This window comes from Canis lupus, chromosome 6 (genome assembly GCF_003254725.2).
Source record: "Canis lupus dingo isolate Sandy chromosome 6, ASM325472v2, whole genome shotgun sequence".
Lineage (NCBI taxonomy): Eukaryota > Metazoa > Chordata > Mammalia > Carnivora > Canidae > Canis > Canis lupus.
This window is the reverse complement of record NC_064248.1, coordinates 14,607,757-14,626,147: the sequence shown is the minus strand read 5'-3', so window position 1 is coordinate 14,626,147 and position 18,391 is coordinate 14,607,757. Positions and strand designations below refer to the sequence as shown.

At 55.7% G+C, this 18,391-nt stretch overlaps 1 protein-coding gene across 3 annotated transcripts in view; it reads left to right on the top strand.

Moving 5' to 3' along the window:
* Positions 1-197: 197 nt before the first annotated feature.
* Positions 198-18,391, top strand: part of LOC112640198 (kinesin-like protein KIF19) — a 45,243-nt gene continuing 27,049 nt past the window's right edge. For 2 of the 3 annotated variants that reach the window (XM_049111196.1, XM_049111197.1), the window contains exons 1-10: positions 198-978; positions 1,391-1,471; positions 5,346-5,456; positions 7,571-7,658; positions 8,536-8,672; positions 8,869-8,994; positions 9,629-9,823; positions 12,728-12,880; positions 13,451-13,573; positions 15,524-15,647. In XM_049111196.1, the coding sequence (XP_048967153.1) occupies positions 892-978; positions 1,391-1,471; positions 5,346-5,456; positions 7,571-7,658; positions 8,536-8,672; positions 8,869-8,994; positions 9,629-9,823; positions 12,728-12,880; positions 13,451-13,573; positions 15,524-15,647 (1,225 nt within the window). In that variant the 5' untranslated portion in view covers positions 198-891. The remainder of the gene's footprint in view (positions 979-1,390; positions 1,472-5,345; positions 5,457-7,570; positions 7,659-8,535; positions 8,673-8,868; positions 8,995-9,628; positions 9,824-12,727; positions 12,881-13,450; positions 13,574-15,523; positions 15,648-18,391) is intronic. The other variant, XM_035717516.2, reaches the window with a different exon arrangement.

Genomic DNA, 18,391 nt, shown 5'->3' with positions numbered 1-18,391 from the left:
AGTGGGGACGTCATATAGAGCTAGCATTGACCTGATGTCCATAAGAGCACAGGAGCAGGCTGGGACAGCCATGGCGACTTGGAGGGAGTCACCTGAGCTCAGGCCTGGTGCCTGCCTCTGGACTGGCCTCTGTGGGCCTTCTAGCTCAAGGCTGCAATCTCCCAAGTTGGAATTCTTGGGTTTGAACTTACCGTATTGTCAGACTGACCACCATGTCTTTAATCAAATGTAGGAGCAGCGTGTGCACTGTTCTGGCTCTCCTAAGGCAGGCACGCTGCTTCATGACCTGGCGGGGGCGGCCTGTGTTGTGGGTCCCGGTGTTGCGGCTTCCCTGTCCATGCACACAGCTGATGGTTGATGCCACTCCAGCCCAGAGTGTGGTGCAGATTGGCAGCCAGCCTGGGAAAGGCAGTTAAAAAGCACGTCCTCAACAGAAACCAGAAGGTCACTTCAAGGTTACTGTAGAAGGACAAGCATTCATAGTTGAAATTAATTTTGTTAAATGTTGGCTGGTGGTATTGGCCCCCCTTTTGTGGAAATGCTCCAGGGCTGAGCCTTGTGGCTCTGAGGCTCACCTGTAGACCAGGTGAAGCAATCTAGGAACCCTGGGGTTGCCAAGGCAATAGATGAGGGCATAGATGTGAAGGCTGGGCTACCTCTGGAGCCCGACCCCATGTGCACAGCATGCAGCTGTCCTGTGTCCACCAGAGCCCGGGCCACCCAGCTGCTTGGGGCCTCCCGAGCCACGTGTGCAGTCCCACGTGTGCAGACAGTTGAGGACTGGCTGGGCTCCTGGGGCCTGCTGACGTCACCAAGGCAGGGCAGGCAGGGGAGGGAGGCCGACTGCGTGCACACTGATCGCCTTGTCTGCTAGGAGAGCAGGAGCGCATCATGCCCTCTGGCCTCACCACCGGCCCTTCCCTGGGCCGGGGCAGCCCAGCCATGAGAGAGATGGAGCCCAAGGACCAGCAGCTCATGGTGAGCATCCTCCCTTATATCCCCTGAGGGCCCTGCGGCCGTGGGTTCCTGATGCCACCTCCTGCTGGCCCACTGCCTCAGGTTCCTGCTTGGCACAGGTTAGGTCTCAGGGCTGCTGGTCCCTGTCGGGGGCCCTGCCTCTGCTCCCTCTCTGCCTCCTCACCCCCTACCCCATGATCTCACTCCCCAGCAGCCTCTAGACCCCGGAGGCTGTAAAACCCATCTGCTGGGGGCCTTGGAACTTCAGCCCACTTGGTGGTGGGCGAGTTGAGGCCCCAGGCTTGCTCTGTACCCATTGGCTGGTTACAGAAAGACCCCTGTTGTAAAGCAGGGGGTCCCTGGTGCAGTGGGAGAATGGGGAGCAGCCTGGTGGCACCCCCGGAAGGCTGCTGCCATGGTGTCCTGCCTACAGGTAGCACTTCGGATCCGCCCACTCAGTGACATGGAACTGGAAGAAGGGGCCACTGTCATCGCCCACAAAGTGGGGGACCAGGTGAGGCCGCGAGGGCACAGGGTGTGTGTCCATGGGGTTCTGATGTTCACCTTCTGCAAGCACTTCCCTGACCTGAGAAGTGTTAATACTGCATGCTTACAGTGGCCAGAGGTGAGAGAGACACAGGGACCTGTCCCCACTGCGTTCCTTTCCAGCCGGGGGTGGGGGTGGATGCTGGATAGAAATATGTACAGTGTCGGGGAGCTCACTGTCCTAGAGGAGCAAGCAGGGCAAAGGTGGTGGCGCTCTAAGACCTTGAGCAGAGCGCCTAGAGGAGGCAGGAGAGGGAGACCCAGGCCCGGGGAGGGGTCACTCAGAGGGCATAGGGGCAGGAGGGGCAGGTGACAGCGGGGCTTGCCGGGATCCCTGCTCCTTGGAAACATCCCAGATGCTGAGCTGTCTGTGCAGTTTAGAAGCGTTGGCACCAAGGAGTCACATGCCAGAATAAATGCCACATGTCAGGTAAGACAGATTTTTGTCAGGTGAGCTGGATTTTTCCATTTGTCGTTAGAAGGGCAGCTCTAATGGGAGATCGAATGTAGCTTTTGGGAGTAGGTTTGCACTTCAGAGGTGCAGGACCAGGATGCTGGGGAGCCCTGGCTGTGCTCCCCACCAGGTGGGGATACCCAGTGCTGACCTGGCAGGTGGGGAGCTCCAGAGCATGCTGCGGGAAGAGGAGATGGTTGGAGTGTCCGAGCTGTGCAGACATCTGGGAGTGCACTGGGCAGAGGCTGCAGAGCTAATGTTGAATTCGTGGATGGAGGGTCGTTAAACTGCGGGAACAGAGTTGTGCAGGAAAGAATTTGGCTCAGGTGTGAAGAGTGTACGTGTTCTTAATTCAGAAGCAGCCTTGATCTCGCTACATTCGTGCCATAAGTGCACTGGGGGTCGGGACGCTGCAGGAGATAGATGGAGGGTTCAGGACCCTGGCTGTTCCTGTGTCACGCAGGGCCAGGTGACCAGCTGGAGCAGGGCAGGCAGGCAGGGGTAGGGCTGCCCTGTGCACGGAACAGATTAACACACATCAGAGGAGGAAGGGAGCACCCTTTTAAATAACTTCTAAGGCAGAAACAATTTGCTGGAATCAACAGAGGTTCTCAGGATAGCATCACTGGTCCCCAAACCTCAGTACTGGCCTGGGAATGTCCCCACTGTCCACGGTGACTCTTGTCCTACCGGATGCTGGAGGCCTTGCTGGCCACATCCCGGGGAGGTGACTGACCCACATGTGACAGGTGTTCCCTGTGGGCCCTGGTCCCGGGCAGCTCCATGGACATGAGCGCTGCCCAGAGATTCCTGCAGTTCACGGTGAGAATGTCTCCCACATCCCTGGCTTTGAGGATCCAGTGACTTTAGGGAAACAGGACACTTCTGGATCGTGGGGAGGGGAAATGGCTTTAGTCAGTTGGAACTTCACATCACCCACGGCCGCGGTCCTTCCAAAGCCTTGGATATTGTGACTTGGTTGGCCTGTTTGGCAGAGGTGGGGCTGTGTGTGCGAGGGTGACAGTGCCATCCACGGGGCCCCCGGGCGCTCTCCACTCTCCCTTCCCCCATGTCCATCTGCTCTACCCTCTGCTCCAGGGTCCCTCAGAGGCCAGCTGGGGCCCAGTTCCCACAGCCTCCTCCCTCTGTGCTGCACAAAACACAGATCACTTTTTGCACACTAAAGTGAGAGGTCCTATAACATAAGGTTCGTGGTTTCAGAGTGAGCCACTCAGTGGCTGTTAGGACATGTACATCCTTGTGCAGACACCACCTCTGTCCAGTTCCAAATGGTTCCTCCTGCCCAGAAAGAGGCTTGCCCCCTCTGAACTGCCCCCCATGCCCTCCGCCAGCCCCGGGCCCCTGCGGTTGGCATGCTGTGGGTGTTTCACATGACCAGGGTCCTGCGGGGCGTGGGCTGCACGTCTGGTTACTCCCACCCAGTGTGGTGGTTTTGACTCATCCACATTATGACATGTTCACATTTCCTTTTAACTTTGTGTGTGTGTGTTTTAAAGATTTTATTTATTTATTTATTTATTTATTTATTTATTTATTTATTTATTCATTCATTCATTCATTCATTCATGAAAGACGGAGAGAGAGAGAGAGAGGGAGAGAGAGAGAGAGAGGCAGAGACACAGGCAGAGGGAGAAGCAGGCTCCATGCAGGGAGCCCAACGTGGGACTCGATCCTGGGTCTCCAGGATCACGCCCTGGGCTGAAGGTGGCACTAAACCACTGGGCCACCCGGGCTGCCCTAACTTTGTGTTTTGACCTGACTTCAGACTAGCCAGAAATGGTGAGACCCACATAAGATCTCTTATGTCTGCAGCCACATTTCCCACGGTGCTGGGCGTGGGTGGCGGCACCTGGTCACGTCTGCTCCATCCTCCTCTCTCTGTGTGTTTACACACTCCTTGTCACTGGGCTGCTTGAGACATCATGCCCTTCCATGCCCAGAGATGTCCATATGGATTCCTTAAAATCAGGAATATTCTGTGACCCCAGTACAGCGACCAGAGTCAGGAAGTTACTACTGATATTACCCAATCCACACAAGCATTCACTATTGGCTGATTTCTCTCAATAATGTTATTTATAGGGACGCCTGGGTGGCTCAGTGGTTGAGCGTCTGCCTTTGGCTCAGGGCCTGATCCTGGGGTCCTGGGATCGAGTCCCGCATTGGGCTCTCTGCATGGAGCCTGCTTCTCCTCCCTCTTCCTATGTCTCTGCCTTTCTATGTCTCTCATGAATAAATAAATAAAATCTTTTTTAAAAATGATGTTATCTATAGCAAAAAAAAAAAAGTTTCTCAGGTATAAGAACTACTGCAGTTGATGCTTCTTGGACACTGAGCACGTGGTCGCTTGTACCCCTTACAGTGTCTTCTGTTACCACGTCCATCCTACAGATGGAAAAACAGAGCCCAGGGTTGGCGGGGGGGAGCCTGTCCTGATGCCCAGTTCCTCCAGGATTCTGGCCTGGCTTCCAGCGAGCATACACGGCGGGAACTATGTGGATGGGGTGGAGGGCTGGCCCCTGAGTCCCTTTCCTGAGATCCTCTCCACGACTACATGGAGAAGAAGAACATGAAGTTTAACAGGTTCAGCTTATGTCATGGAAATCATGCTGGCCTGAAGCCGGGGCAGGCCCCAGGGGCTGCTCCCTGCACCCCTGCCCCAGTCCCCAGGAACCTCTGGGCAGCCCTTGCCTCCCAAGGTCTCTGTTTCCAAAGCTGTGGACCCAGGGAGGGGATGGCGGGGTGGGGGGCTGCAGGGGTGCCAGGCTCTGGGTCTGCCCAGTGTGCCCTCAAGGCTCTGAGGGCTTCCCCCACCCCTACCCCTGCCCCCAGGCCCCCCACCAGCCCTGGAGCTCCTCCTGTAGTAAACAGAGCTGATTGGTCTCTAATTGCCCTGCCCCACCTCCTCCTCCCCTGGGAGAGTCTCCTTTGAACCTCCTGGTCCCCCAGAGACCTTCCTACACCTTGCTTCATAATTACATAATTTGTGTGAGATGGGAGTGCCCCAAGGAGGGGGCCACCACATGTGCTGACTTGGAGAAGCAAAGAGGGGGCTGCAGAGCTGGGGGCAGCGGGGCGGGGTGGGTAGATGGGTGGGGCACACATGCACACTCAGGGGTGCCTGGGGAGTGCAGCAGGCCTGAGGGGTGCAGGAGCCTGGAGAGGAAGTGGAGAGGATGCCTGGGGGTGGAGTCCCCCAAGTCCCCTGCAGAAAGAGGCCTGCAGCCCTCCTCGGACCCAGACCAAGACCTCAGTGCATCAGGCATCGTGGAGGGAGGGCCAGGCCTGGGGTCCTTGAAAATGCAGGAAGCCAGCCCTGATTCTGTGGGCTGCCCCTCCTCTGAGGCCTCCCTCCCGCTGCCCCTAGATGGTGGTGCTCATGGACCCCGGCGAGGACCCCGAGGACACGCTGCGCACACACCGGTCTCGGGAGAAGACCTTCATCTTCGACACTGTTTTCGACCAGCACGCATCACAGGTAACCTGCGCCCCAACACCGCCCCCACCCCAACCCCTCCCCCTGGGCCAGGCTGGCTGTGGTGTCCTCCCCAGACCCTGCAGCCCCTGGGGGAGGATGTGATGGCCAGGTGGTCCTCTCTAGCACTTGTCACAGGAGTCTCCCTGATGAACAAGGAGTCTGGCACTTGGGTCATCCCAGGGGGCCTGGGGTTCACACACATTCTCACTGGTCCATCCAGACAACCAGGTGGGGTCCCCATCCAGTGAAGGAGGTGGGTGATGCATTAGCACTGTCGGGGGGCCCAGCGAGGTGTATGGTGGTGAGCTGGAACCTGAAGGAGGGAGAGCCAGCTGTGATAGCAGCAGGCGACACGGGGCTGGGGCAGGCAGTAGCTGGCCCTTCCAGAGACCCAGATGGACAGCGGGAGTTTGGACTCAGCGTCAGTTGTTCCCCCTAGCACCCTTAAACCAAGGATGGAGTGGTTTGTTCAGGTGGCCTTCAGGTCACCTGAACCTGGCCAGTGACAGGGGTCTCATCACCCCAGGCTATGAGGGGAGCCTGGGGAGTCCGGCAGAGCTGGATGTAAACCCGGGCCTCAGCGGTAGGAATGTCACACCTGCCAATGTCAGGGTGACGCTTTCTGGGGAACGTGTGGCCCAAGACCCAGCCAAGTCAAGGACATGGCCCTGCTGCTGCTGTCAGCCCTGCTCCAATCCAGTGGCGGAGACCCCTGGCACTGTGCACCACACCCTCAACCGCCAAAGAACCACGGGCTCCTGCTTCTCTCCTGGTTCTCGATTGCAGCGGGCCAGCGTCCCCAAAGCCAGGATGGGAGACAAGCATGCCCTGCCATCTTTCCTGACTCCCAGGTCCACAGGAATCAGCCGCTTTTCATCCTGTACAGGGAGGGGGCTGCGCTCACCTGAAGGCCCCTCGCTGGCCATCACTGGGTGCTGGTGGCTTGGAGCTCATTGGGGCTGTCACCCGGAGCGCCCACATGTGGGCAAAGCAAAGCCGCCAGACCTCAGGGCTCGGCCCACAGCTGGCGTGGCGTTCCTTCTGCTGTGCTCTCCTGGTCAGACTCAGGAGCGAGTCAGACTAGAGTCTGGGAGGGAGGAGCGGCAGGGAGGACGCAGCCGTCTTCAGCCCAGCCCTGCCCGTCCTGGCAGTCGAGTGAGCAGGACCTATCTCAGACACACTGGCCACCCCGGGGCATTGGGACTGTCCCCCTCCCTCGGGACTCGACCACAGTGTAAAGAGGACGGAAGACCTCTGTGGGGCTGGAAGTAGGAGGGCCCTGGTCAGCAGCACGGGCTGTCCTTGCAGGCATGGCCTCGATGGTCTTGCCAGCCTCTCAGCAACCCTGTAAAACGTACTGCCATATGGTCCCTGTTTTACAGGCTTCTGGAGCCCATCCTCTAGTGCGAGGTCACAGCTAATCGCAGGGCCAGGTCTCAGTCTCTGAGGGTATGAGTCCAGAGCTGAGGAAGGCAGTGCTGGTGCTCAGATACTATCTCCAGCTGCTCTGCGCCGTGTGACCAGCCAGGGCTGGCGGGACCATTCAGGGACAGGAGAAGCAGGGTCCAGATGGGCACCCAGGAAGGACAGAGGAGGTGGGACTGTCATTTCTGTGGAGCCAGCCACGCCTACCCTCCTGGAGGTGTCCCTTTGGGCAGGGAGCTCACTACTACACCTGTTGCTAGGCACTGCTTACACGGGATTCTCGTGGCCTGAGATGCTCGGGCCTCGATTTTGTCCCTTATGGAGGAGTCCTAATGCTCTTCACAGACTTGCCAGTCTCAGCCATTGTGTTTGACTTCTCTAGGTTCTTGAGAAGCCATGGAGAGCCTCCGTGAGTGCCTAGCACCAGACACGTGTAAGGCCTCATGCCGGAGCTGTCTCTGCACTCTCGTGTCAGCCTCCCTGGCGGCTGCTCAGGGGCCTGGCTCCGTCTCACCCCGTGGGGCGGGGCAGCGGTGGACGGGGACTGGAGCCCATGCTGTGTCTGGAAGGGCCTCTTCCTGAGAGTCCCTGGCGCATGCAGACCTCGCATACTTGTCCTCTCCAGCAGCCCATCGCCTGGGCTCTGGCTGGGCCGCTGTTCCACTGTCTGTCCTTCTGTCCGTCCACAGGAAGACGTGTATCGTGCCACCACCCAGCACTTAGTGGAAGGTGTTGTTTCTGGATACAACGCAACAGTGTTTGCTTATGGCCCCTCAGGTACTGCCTAGCAGCGTCCCAGGAGGGGGCAGGGCTGGTGGCCTCGGGGCTGTCCCTACCAGCGCGGACGGAGCACTGATCATGGCCCAGCCAGTGCTGCGCTGGTCTCCGTGTACCTGTTGGCTCCTTCCATCCTTGTAGCAGCCCCAAAGTCCAGGTAGAGTCATCCTCTTCCCACAGACGAGAAAGCTGAGCCTCAGAGACATACAGTGGCTGCTGCCCCAGGTCACACAGCTGGTAGGAGTGCATGGGGACCCAGCCGCACCTGCACCTTGCTGCCCACAAGGACCCACAGGCTTGTCCATAGCTCCCAGAAGGCTTGACGGAGGTCCACAAAGCTGCGCCACCTCTTGTTTCCTGAAAACTGTGATCGCAGAGGGCCAGGGCAGATGGGGAAACCAAGGCCTGAGACGCGCCTTGCCCAGAGTCACAGCCTGTCGGTGTCATTCATTCAGTAGATGTTAGCAAACACCTACTGTGTGCCAGGCACTGGCAGAGGAAGAGCCATCTGATCCTGGGTTTTGGGAGCAGGGACAGGGGAGAGAGGCGTCCTTGGCGACAGCTCTCTTCCTGTTATTGTAGGAATAGCACCCATGTCTCAGAACTGGGGGAGGGGCACACACCCCGTGGTCTTTCCTGCTCCCCTTACTATTCAGCCTGCGTCTACACGATGGTCCCGGTGCCCCCTTGCCCACGGTTTCTCCCACAGAGGAGCCATCAGACTCTTCCTTGTTCCCAAAATGGAAGATGAGCATGTCTGAGTGTTCAGGACCCTTTGGCCAACGTAGAGGAGGTATGAGCCATCTCTTAGGGGCGCGTGTCCAGGCGAGTCAGAGCCCGCCTCAGGAATGCCCGCCGTGGTGGGTGTCCGCCGCAGGTGCAGGGAAGACCTACACCATGCTGGGGATGGACGCGGAGCCTGGGATCTACCTGCAGACCCTCGCCGACCTCTTCCGGGCTATCGAGGAGATCCGTGACAGTGCAGACTGCAGCGTGTCCATGTCCTACCTCGAGGTGAGCCCGCCTAGCTGCCTCGGCTGCCCCATCCATGAATGGGTGCAACCATTCACTACAGCCCTCTGTGTGTGGCCCCTGATGCCCTCCGGGCATCTGAGACTGCTCTGGGGATGCAAGGCCCCTGTGATCATTAAGTCCTGCCCTGCTTTTGCACCAAAGCTACTTTCTTTCCCGCTTTTGTCTCTCCTCCCAGATTTATAATGAAGTGATCCGAGATCTCCTGAACCCATCCTCTGGGTTTCTGGACCTGAGAGAAGATTCTAGGGGCAGCATCCAGATCGCAGGCATCATGGAGGTCTCTACCTCAAACGCCCAGGAGGTGAGGGTCACAGAGGGAAGTAGGCCTCAGCCTCGGCAGCCACCCTCGCCAGAGCTCACCAGCAGAGCTGCACACGCAGCCCCCCCGCATTGTTTCTTGGCTAATGGGGTGACAGAGGCTGTGCTTGGAGCAGACATCGCTGATAGACCACCATGCCCTTAGCAGCATCCCTTGTGGGGTTGGGTCAGGGAGCCTTCCTGCTTGTCCTCCCTCTACTGCGGCTCGCTGGCTTGGTTCCCATGGCGGCTTGTGCACAAACAGGTTTCAGCCTGCCTGCCAACCAGCGAGCCCATACGACTGTGGGGTTCTGTGGTGGAAAGTTCTGGGACTGCCCCTGGCTCTGTGGGGAAGAGGAGGGTAATCCAGTGGCGGTGTCTGCAATGCACAGAGCAGAGGGAGGGTGGTACAAGCGTCCACAATGGTCTGTTCCTGCTGGACTGGTTGACGGAGGATTAATTGGTCACTCTGTGCTGCAAACCAGAAATTGCTTCCACTGGATGAGTTTCTGTTGGCAAAGAGCTGTCCAAGAGGGTTCAAGGGACCAACGCTCCTCTCTTGGATTGGGTGGTTCCGGAGGGAGCATGTGGCCTCCCATGGGCCCCGACCACCCACCCAACCCCACCTGTGTCTTCAGATCATGCAGCTGCTCACCAAAGGCAACCGGCAGCGCACGCAGGAGCCCACGGCCACCAATAAGACATCCTCTCGCTCCCACGCCGTGCTGCAGGTCACCGTGCGCCAGCGGAGCCGTGGCCCAGATTTGGTGGAGGAAGTGCGCGTTGGGAAGCTCTTCATGGTGGACCTGGCAGGCTCAGAGCGGGCATCGCAGGTTCTCTGACGTCCCTCCCACCCCTCCCACCTCCCCACAGTTACTCACCTGTGGCCTGTGAGCGAGGTTCTGCCCCTCCTTGTCCAACAGGTTTTCAGTGCTTAGAGCTGTGCTTGGCCCAGACAGGCATCGCTCATTAACCAGTGATAGAGTGAAGGGAGTCTCAATGCGTGTTGAGTGGCCAAGTCCACTGAGCCAGTGTTTACAAATTTACGGTTCCTGCGTGGCTGGCTCTCCTGATGGGTGAACATCACCCAGACCCAGGGAGCTCTGAGCCTCTGGGGAAACAGAGTTATGTGAGTGGATAATTATGGCACAGGTGGGCCTGTGCTTTGAGATTCAGGGCCTGCGTGGAGGCTGTGGGAGCCCAGAGGAGGGCTGGGTGGTGGGGTGGGGTCTTAGAGCTGAGCCTGAGAGGGGCATTAGGAGTTTGGTGGGATGCAGGGAAGGGCGTGTCAGGTGGAGGGAACAGTGTGTGTCAAGCATGGCTGTTGGGAGGACGGCGCCCAATTTACTGTGGACCGACCTGGCTGATGGCCCCGACACTCCTGCTGAGGGTCCCACTTGCCTGTCCCTGAGCTCTTGTTTCACCTGTCCTTTGTGGCACCTGTCACTGGGAGAGGACAGCTTATCTTCTGCTGTCCCAGGCGCCTGAGCCTTCTTTGAGGGCAGGACCCAGCCCAGGGCCGGGCTGGACAGAGGCAGTGTCCACATGGTAATGTTATCAACAAACGGCCCTTAGCTGATATGATCCACGTAACCCCCAGCACAGTGTAAGGTGGGCAGCAATGTGGATCTGGGACCTGGCAGTGCTGTGACTTGGCCGTGTTAGGCGGTGGGTCCAGGCTTTGGACCTGGGGGCCTTTTGCCCAAATCCCTGCCTTCTGCTGCTGTGATATTTGTCTTCCAGTTTTTGATCACTGAGTTGTTTTATCCATTCGCTGACCTGCCCTGGGCCTGGCTTGGTGCTCCAGTTGCTAAAATGAGCAGGGCCTGGCCAGCTGCTAGAGTCAGACTGGTTTAAAATGCAATGTGTTTGTAGAAAATGTGAGGCACAGGAGGGCCAGGAGACCAGGAGCTGACTGCCATTGGAAAGATGGTCTTTATTCAGTTCCAAGAGGAAGGGGCACGGGATGCCACACGGGGCCACATGGGGCAGCACCAGGGCTGGTCAGGAGGCAGGGGGTGATGCTGTGGGGGAGAGCCTGCTTATGGTTTCTGGGGGAAGGCAGGGGAGAGGTGAGTGGGCTGGGGACTGGCTAGTCTGAGTAATTCCAGTGGGCTCTGGGGCTTGGGGCTGCCCTGGTTGTCTGGTCCCTGTGGGGTTTTAGGAGAGGGGACAGTGGCCCAGAGTGGGATGGTGGATGTGTGGGCTCTGGGTTGGTGGTCTGCATTTGAAAGGGGTACTCCAGATGAGTTGTTCCTTATCTCCAGGAATTGCCTGATCCTGGGAGGGGGCAGTCGCTCCAGGGTCCGCAAGGATGTCAGTTGTCAAAGCATCAGTGTTCAGATAATAAAGGACACAGTTGGCACACAGACAGATGTGGGTGCGGACGAGTCATGCAGGTGAAGCCCCATGTGATGGAGGTCTAGGACTCTGGCCTGGTCTAGCTGGGCCTGGCTGTGTCCTTGGGACAAGATGGCCAGGGTTGCAGGGACAGAGTCCAGGGTCTGAGTCCTTGCTCTCACTCTGCTCTGACTTGCAATGTGCCTTTGGGTAAGCCATTGCCCCTCTCTGGGCCTTGGTTTTGTTTCAGCTGTATATTCAAGTGGCCTACATGGGCTAGTTTTACAATCTGCTTGGCACTCGCGATTTTCTTCATAGAAAATCACTTAGAAAAGACTGTGCTACAGGGCATGAGGTCTCTGAGAAAGCCCCCTAACTTTGTGACACGGACGCATGATGTGAGCAGCTGCCCTGGCTCTGACCACGCCAGCAGCTCCGGTGCTGCCCTGCACCAGCTCCCACTTTTTTTTTTTTTTTTTAAGATTTTATTTATTTTTTCATGACACACACAAACACACACACACACACACACACACACACACACACAGAGGCAGAGACACAGGCAGAGGGAGAAGCAGGCTCCATGCACCGGGAGCCCGACGTGGGACTCAATCCCGGGTCTCCAGGATTGCGCCCTGGGCCAAAGGCAGGCGCCAAACTGCTGCGCCACCCAGGGATCCCAAGATTGCACCTTTTGGCAAAAGAGGAAGACGGGACAGACTAGGAGATCTGTTAGAGATTCTCAAACCATGCTCCAGGTTGATTTCAAAATCCATGCCCTTAAAGAGAAAAATAAATTTTTTTCCTGATTTCACATGTACTAGAAACACAGTGCAGAAAATATGGAATATAGGGATCAGGGGAAGAAAGTAAGAGTCCCCACCGTGCTTGCACTTGGAAGTATTCACCACGAGGGCAGTTTGGCTCCCTCACACATCTTCCTTCAAGCAGCCCCTGCTGTGAGCTGGGCACTGCCAGGGTTCTGGGCCCCAGAGACACTTGGCCATCGCAGAGCCTGGGATCCAGCGGGGAGTGGACAGGAAGATAGGGATCACGGCAGAGAGTAGGGCAGTTGCTAGGGAGGCCCAGTGATGGAGGAAACAGGGCCACAGAGAGTGAGGACAGGGAGCCCCTGTGCCAAAGGTGAGGAAAGTTCTGGCATGGCGAAACCCACACGCCCGTCTGCGCCTCGTACAAGTGGGGTTATTATACATGGATGTCCCTCTAACCCGGGTCTCATCTCCTTTAATGAGGAGCACACCGTTGCCATCTGCATGGAGCTCTGCTGTGTTCCCTCTTGTAGCCACGTAGTGCCCCACACAGAGTCCTGTCACCTCCGGGCCCCAGTGCATGCTGTCTGAGCCACTCGGGCCCAGACCTTGTCCTCTCCCACCCAGACCCAGAACCGCGGCAAGAGGATGAAGGAGGGTGCCCACATCAACCGCTCCCTGCTGGCACTGGGCAACTGCATCAATGCACTCAGCGAGAAGGGCGGCAGCCGGGCGCAGTACGTGAACTTCCGAGACAGCAAGCTCACACGCCTGCTGAAGGTACAGCCATGGGCCAGCATCGCTGGGGGCTTCCCTGCCAGGAGGGAGGCCCAGACCTGGGGCTGAGCACTGCGCCCCCACTGGGAACCCCTGAAGGCAGGAGAGCATTGTAGAAACCGTGACTGGTCACTGTCTGACAGCTCCATCCCTCTGAGTGTGGGCGTGGGCCAGCCTGGGCTTGCATATTCCCAGCCACAGGGAGCTCACTACCTTACTGAGGCTGTCTGTCCCATCTTGGACGCTCTGACAGTGAGATATTCCCCCCCTATTCTGGGATGGACACTGCCCCCTCTATGCTGTAGCAAGGGTGAAGGTGAACAAATGATCAAAACAATAAGTAAATGTCCCTGTAGATCTGGCTTCTCAATCTAATCTGTTCTCATCAGAGCAGAAGTCCGAGGGGGTGGGCCTGGAACAGATCTCACTTTGTCTGAGTGTCCCCTCCCCGAGTACCAAACTCTTGGTCCTGGCATCACCTGCCATGCTCAGGGCTTGGAGCAGGAACCTCAGAGGGCTGGGATGGGAGGGAGATATTCCCCTTACCCCCAGCTCGGACCTTCCACTGCACAGGATGCCCTGGGAGGGAATAGCCGGACCGTGATGATCGCACACATCAGCCCAGCCAGCACGTACTTCGAGGAGTCTCGGACCACTCTGCTGTATGCCTACAGGGCAAAGAACATCAAGACAAGGGTGAGGCCCCCATGTGCTCACTCATCTGCTTCCCTACTCACTGAATTCTAACTCAGTGCTCCCTGCGGAGCCTCTAGGGGAGGCTCCCATCCACCCCAGGGCTCCCAGCATGCTAAGTTCCTGGGCACCTGACATATCTGTCCCACTTCTCGTCTCTGAGGTGGACACTGGCATTGAGTTTCAGGCCCCCAAGTCCAGGAGGACCTTATCTCAAGATCCTTAATTACATCTGCAAAGACCCTTTATCCTCATGAGGCTGCAGTCTTGGGGTTCGGGGTGTTTATGATGTGGACTTAGCTGTCAGGCACACTATGAGCCCTTGATGTTTTGATTGAGTTTATCGCCACCCTCTCCCCAGGAAGAGGGGCCTATTATCTTTCCATTTTGCAGCCTGGGCAGCTGAAGCATGGAGAGAGGGCAACTTCTCCAACCTTCTCGGCCCAAGCAGAGTTGGTGTTGCCACCCAGAGAGCCTGGCTGCTGCTCATTGCATGAGCTGCTGTGCCGCTTGGCCACACTACAGTGTTCAGTGTAGAGGATTCATCTCCGAGGGCTGTATGCAGGTGCAGGGACACCACACATGTACGCTGCCCAGGGCACACAGGCCTAGTGGTCAGCGAGGGGAGGTGTCACTGGCTGTGGTTATCATTGCCCACAAACAAGGGATGAGCCCTTCCCACCGTGCGGCTCTGAGTGAGGTGCCAGGATAGCCTCTGCTTTCAGCCAAACTTTGAGCTTAGCTATGGGGTGAGGCAGATGGCAAATATGACCTCCCACACTTAAGTGTGTCACTTCCAATTGTTGTGAGTGCTCTCTCCGTGAGAGCCACAGGGTGCTGCAAGGAAGAGCGGTGGAGAAGACAGAGTTCAGGGGGTCAGTCGAGGACACCGGGCCCCGAGTGAGGGATAGCCTGGGTGTGCAGGCTCAGGACTGTCAAACGAGGTGTTTGTGCCTCATGACCAGGACTTCCACCCTCCAAATTCAACAAAGAGAAGCTTGGGCTCAAGTGCTCCAGGAGGCTGTGTCACTAGAAAGCCCCAAAGTAACCATCAAAGGGGACAGGGCCATCAAACTGGTGCGTCCCTCCCATGGACCGCTTTGCGGTTGGAGAGAATGGGGCAGACAGACGGCCTCCCAGACACATCACCGGATGAAAAAAGCAAGTTAAAGAAGAAAAGTTCTGGGGAGTGCCCGACTGACTCAGTAGGTGGAGCATGTTGACTCTCATCTCAGGGTTGTGAGTTCAAGCCCCACGTTCGGCGTGGAGCCTACTTAAAAAAAAAAAAAAAAAAAAAAAAAAACGTTAAAAAAGAAAATAATAGCCCTGGTCTGATATAATTTACATAGAAAACCAAAGCCAAACCTGTAGCAAGAAACTCCCCCTCTATGTCTCTGTAGATGTATATATGTGAGTAAAACCACACAGAGGAAGATCCGGAGGGCACACATCAAAGTTACGCAGTGGTTACCCACGGGGAGGGTTTTTAAAAAGACTCTTGATGGATCATTTGAAATTTCTTCACTGGCAAAAAATGCATGACGGAAAATTTACCATCTTAATGAATTTCAGTGAACAGTTCAAGGGCACCGAGCACATTCCTGCTACTGAGCCGCCATCCCCTCGTCTGGTTCCGGAATGTACCATCCCCGTGACACACTGATACCCTGGCCCCACCATCTACTCTCTATCTGGGAGTCTGATGACGCCGGGATCTCATGTGGGTGGGGTCCCCATGTCCATCCTTCTGTGTCTGGCTTGTGTCACTCGTCCTCTCGTCCTCAGGGTGCATCCCTGCGGTGGCAGGTGGCAAGGTTCCTCTCTTTTCAAGGCTGAGGTGTGTCAATCTGAATTTTCCCAACGAAATGTGCTGGCGTCCTTGTGGTGTGAATATGTCACGCAGCAGGACGGTTCCCACAAGCTCTGACCTTTGCCGCGTGTCCCATCCACCAGGTGAAGCGCAATCTGCTGAACGTGTCCTACCGCATTGCACAGTACACGGACGTCATCTCTGACCTGCGCAGGGAGATCGAGCACCTCAAGTCCAAAATTGAGAAGCAGGAGGGGGAGAAGAGAGGTAAACCCAGTGTCTGTGAAGCACAAAGTAGAGCCAAGCTCCTGGGACCCCTGTGGCTGCGCCACCCCACCCAGGGCATGTGGCGTGGCCTTCGGTGCCAGCCCACCATGTGCTGCCTGCCGTCTCTGGGCCCCTGGTGGCAAGGAGGGGCTGGCTTCCCTGTCTTCTCCCCAGCTCCTCCTCTACCTTTCCTCTCCTTCTCACCCTCCCATATTCTTGTTTTTCCCTTCTCCCCAGATCAGTTTTTCTTTAAAAACAGAATCTTCCACTCTGGAATAATTTTAGATTTACAAAAAAAAAGTTGCAGAATAGTACAGAGAGTTCTCTGCTTCCCCTAATGTCAGCATCTAAATCTGTGTTTATTTGCTGTGGCAAAGCTCACACAACTTAACATTTACCATCTTCAAGTGCGTACATGGTTCAGTGGTATTTGTCTAGTCCACAGTGTTCTGCAGCCACCTTCTCCATCTGGTTCCAAAGCATTTCCACCTTCTCCCCAAACAGATCCCATGTCCATCACACAGTTTCTCTCCATTCTCCCTTTCTCCCCAGACCAGTCTTAGGGTAGACCTTCCTTAGGGGTGAGCATATCATAACTTCTCCAAAAATTATAAAATTAATCAGTAAGTTAAAAAGATATCTTTAAAAGCACCAGTAAGAAAGTCAGGCACACACACATGTATATATATGTACATACATACCTGCATCCATACATGTTCTTATGCCTGATTAAGATAAGCTTTGCCATAACAAATACAGGATTTTTGAAAATCGGTAAGAAAGAACAAATGAGCCAAACCTGGGAGAATAAATAGATGATTCAAAGAATTCTTAGTGGCCAATAAACGGGGAAAGATTCTTTTTTTTTTTTAAGATTTTATTTATTTATTCACGAGAGACATGGAGAGAGAGGCAGAGACACAGGCAGACGGAGAGCCCGATGTGGGACTCCATCCCAGAACCCCAGGATCACTCCCTAAGCCAAAGGCAGATGCTCAACCACTGAGCCACCCAGGTGCCCATAGGGAATGATTCTTAATTGCATCAGGAAACAGACACACATTGAAATAATTTTCACTGATCAGATTGGCTGAAGTTAAAATGTCAGGTAATAGTAAACAGATGATATAAAATACAGTACGTAGATGGAAATGTGAACACTCTTACTGGGAATGTGAATTACCCTGTGTCTTTGGGAGGCCAGCTTGGCGGCATCTGTTCAAACTTAGAGCGTGCGTGTTCTGTGCCCTAGCGCTCTCACTCCTCCAGATCCACTGTGAGGCCCATGTTCTCCTGTGCCCAGGAAGCTGGGGGACCATAGTGTGCCCATCATGGGGTGGGGGTGGAGGTCTGGATGAGCATACTGATGTGCCCCCTGACTCTGGTTACGGAGGCTGGGCAGGCCCATCTGTGTAGCCAGACCCCACGTAGGCATGTTGCTCACATTTTTTATTATGGGAATTTCCAACACTTGCTGAGGAGGAAGTCAAGAATGGCATACCCCAGCCAGAGCCACCACCAGGCTCACTCGCTGTGTCCTCCCCACGCTGCCCCCATCCCATCATCTGGAGGTGAATTCCAGACATCATACCACTGTACTGAGAGATACGAGAGTACGTACTCCCTATGAAACAGAGACTCCACCAACACAAAACTACATGCCTTTTCCATGGCTAGAAAATGTGTCCATGTCTGTGGTGTCATCAGATGGTTGGTGGGGGTGCAAGCTTCTAACAAGCCCGTCGGTGTCATCCGGCCACACCTTGAATGTGGCCTCTTCTCTTCCATGAGCATCCCCTCTTCCTTTTTGTGGTTTTCCTTTTGATTCCTACTGAAGACACAATCCTTTGTCCTGTGGATTTTCTGACTGTTGGCTTTACCAATGGCTCTGTCCTCTAAGCTCCTATACAAGAGCAGTTGTACTAAATGCTGGGAAAAGGGGTTTTCAGACTCTCATTAAAAGTTGGAAATTGAGGGCATGTTGTATGAAGGGATGGGGGTGATAGCTGGCAGGTCCCTGACACCGTAGCCACACCAGTGACTGGTCCGGGGACTCCATGAAGGTGGTACCCCAGGAACAGGAGGTCACGGAGCTCAGGTCCTCAGGTTGGTGTCTGGATCACCTGGGAGGATTTGGGAGTCACCAAGAAAACTGAGAGAGCAGTGGTGAGGAGAAACTCCAGAGCCAGGTGTGAGCATCTTCCACAGAGAAGGGACAGTAGCCATGGCATCCCGGAGGCACTGCTGAGAGGCTCTGTTGAGTCTTCCTCCGGCCTTTTGTTGTCTCCTTCCTTGCACTGGCTGTAGGTTTATTATTTTTTTTTAAAGATTTTATTTATTTATTCATGAGAGAGAAGAGAGAGAGAGAGAGAGAGAGAGAGAGAGGCAGAGACACAGGCAGAGGGAGAAGCAGGCTCCATGCAAGGAGCCTGATGTGGGACCCGATCCCAGGACCCCAGGATCACACTCTGAGCTGAAGGTGGCACTAAACCGCTGGGCCACCTGGGCTGCCCGTAGTTTATCCTTCCTTCACTAGCTCCCTGAGGTCACTGCTGTCATTTGACGTGAACCTGTCTGGATTGTGTTCTGTGCAGCGTGGTAGACACGGATGTGTCCAGATAGGGATGCATGGTTTATGTGATATATGTCCATGGGGCAGGGGGTTGACTTTAAGCTTTGACATAAAATGACGTTAGTCTATGGCTATTGCTCTGTACCTTGTTTTTCTCACCCAGTGGTGTGTC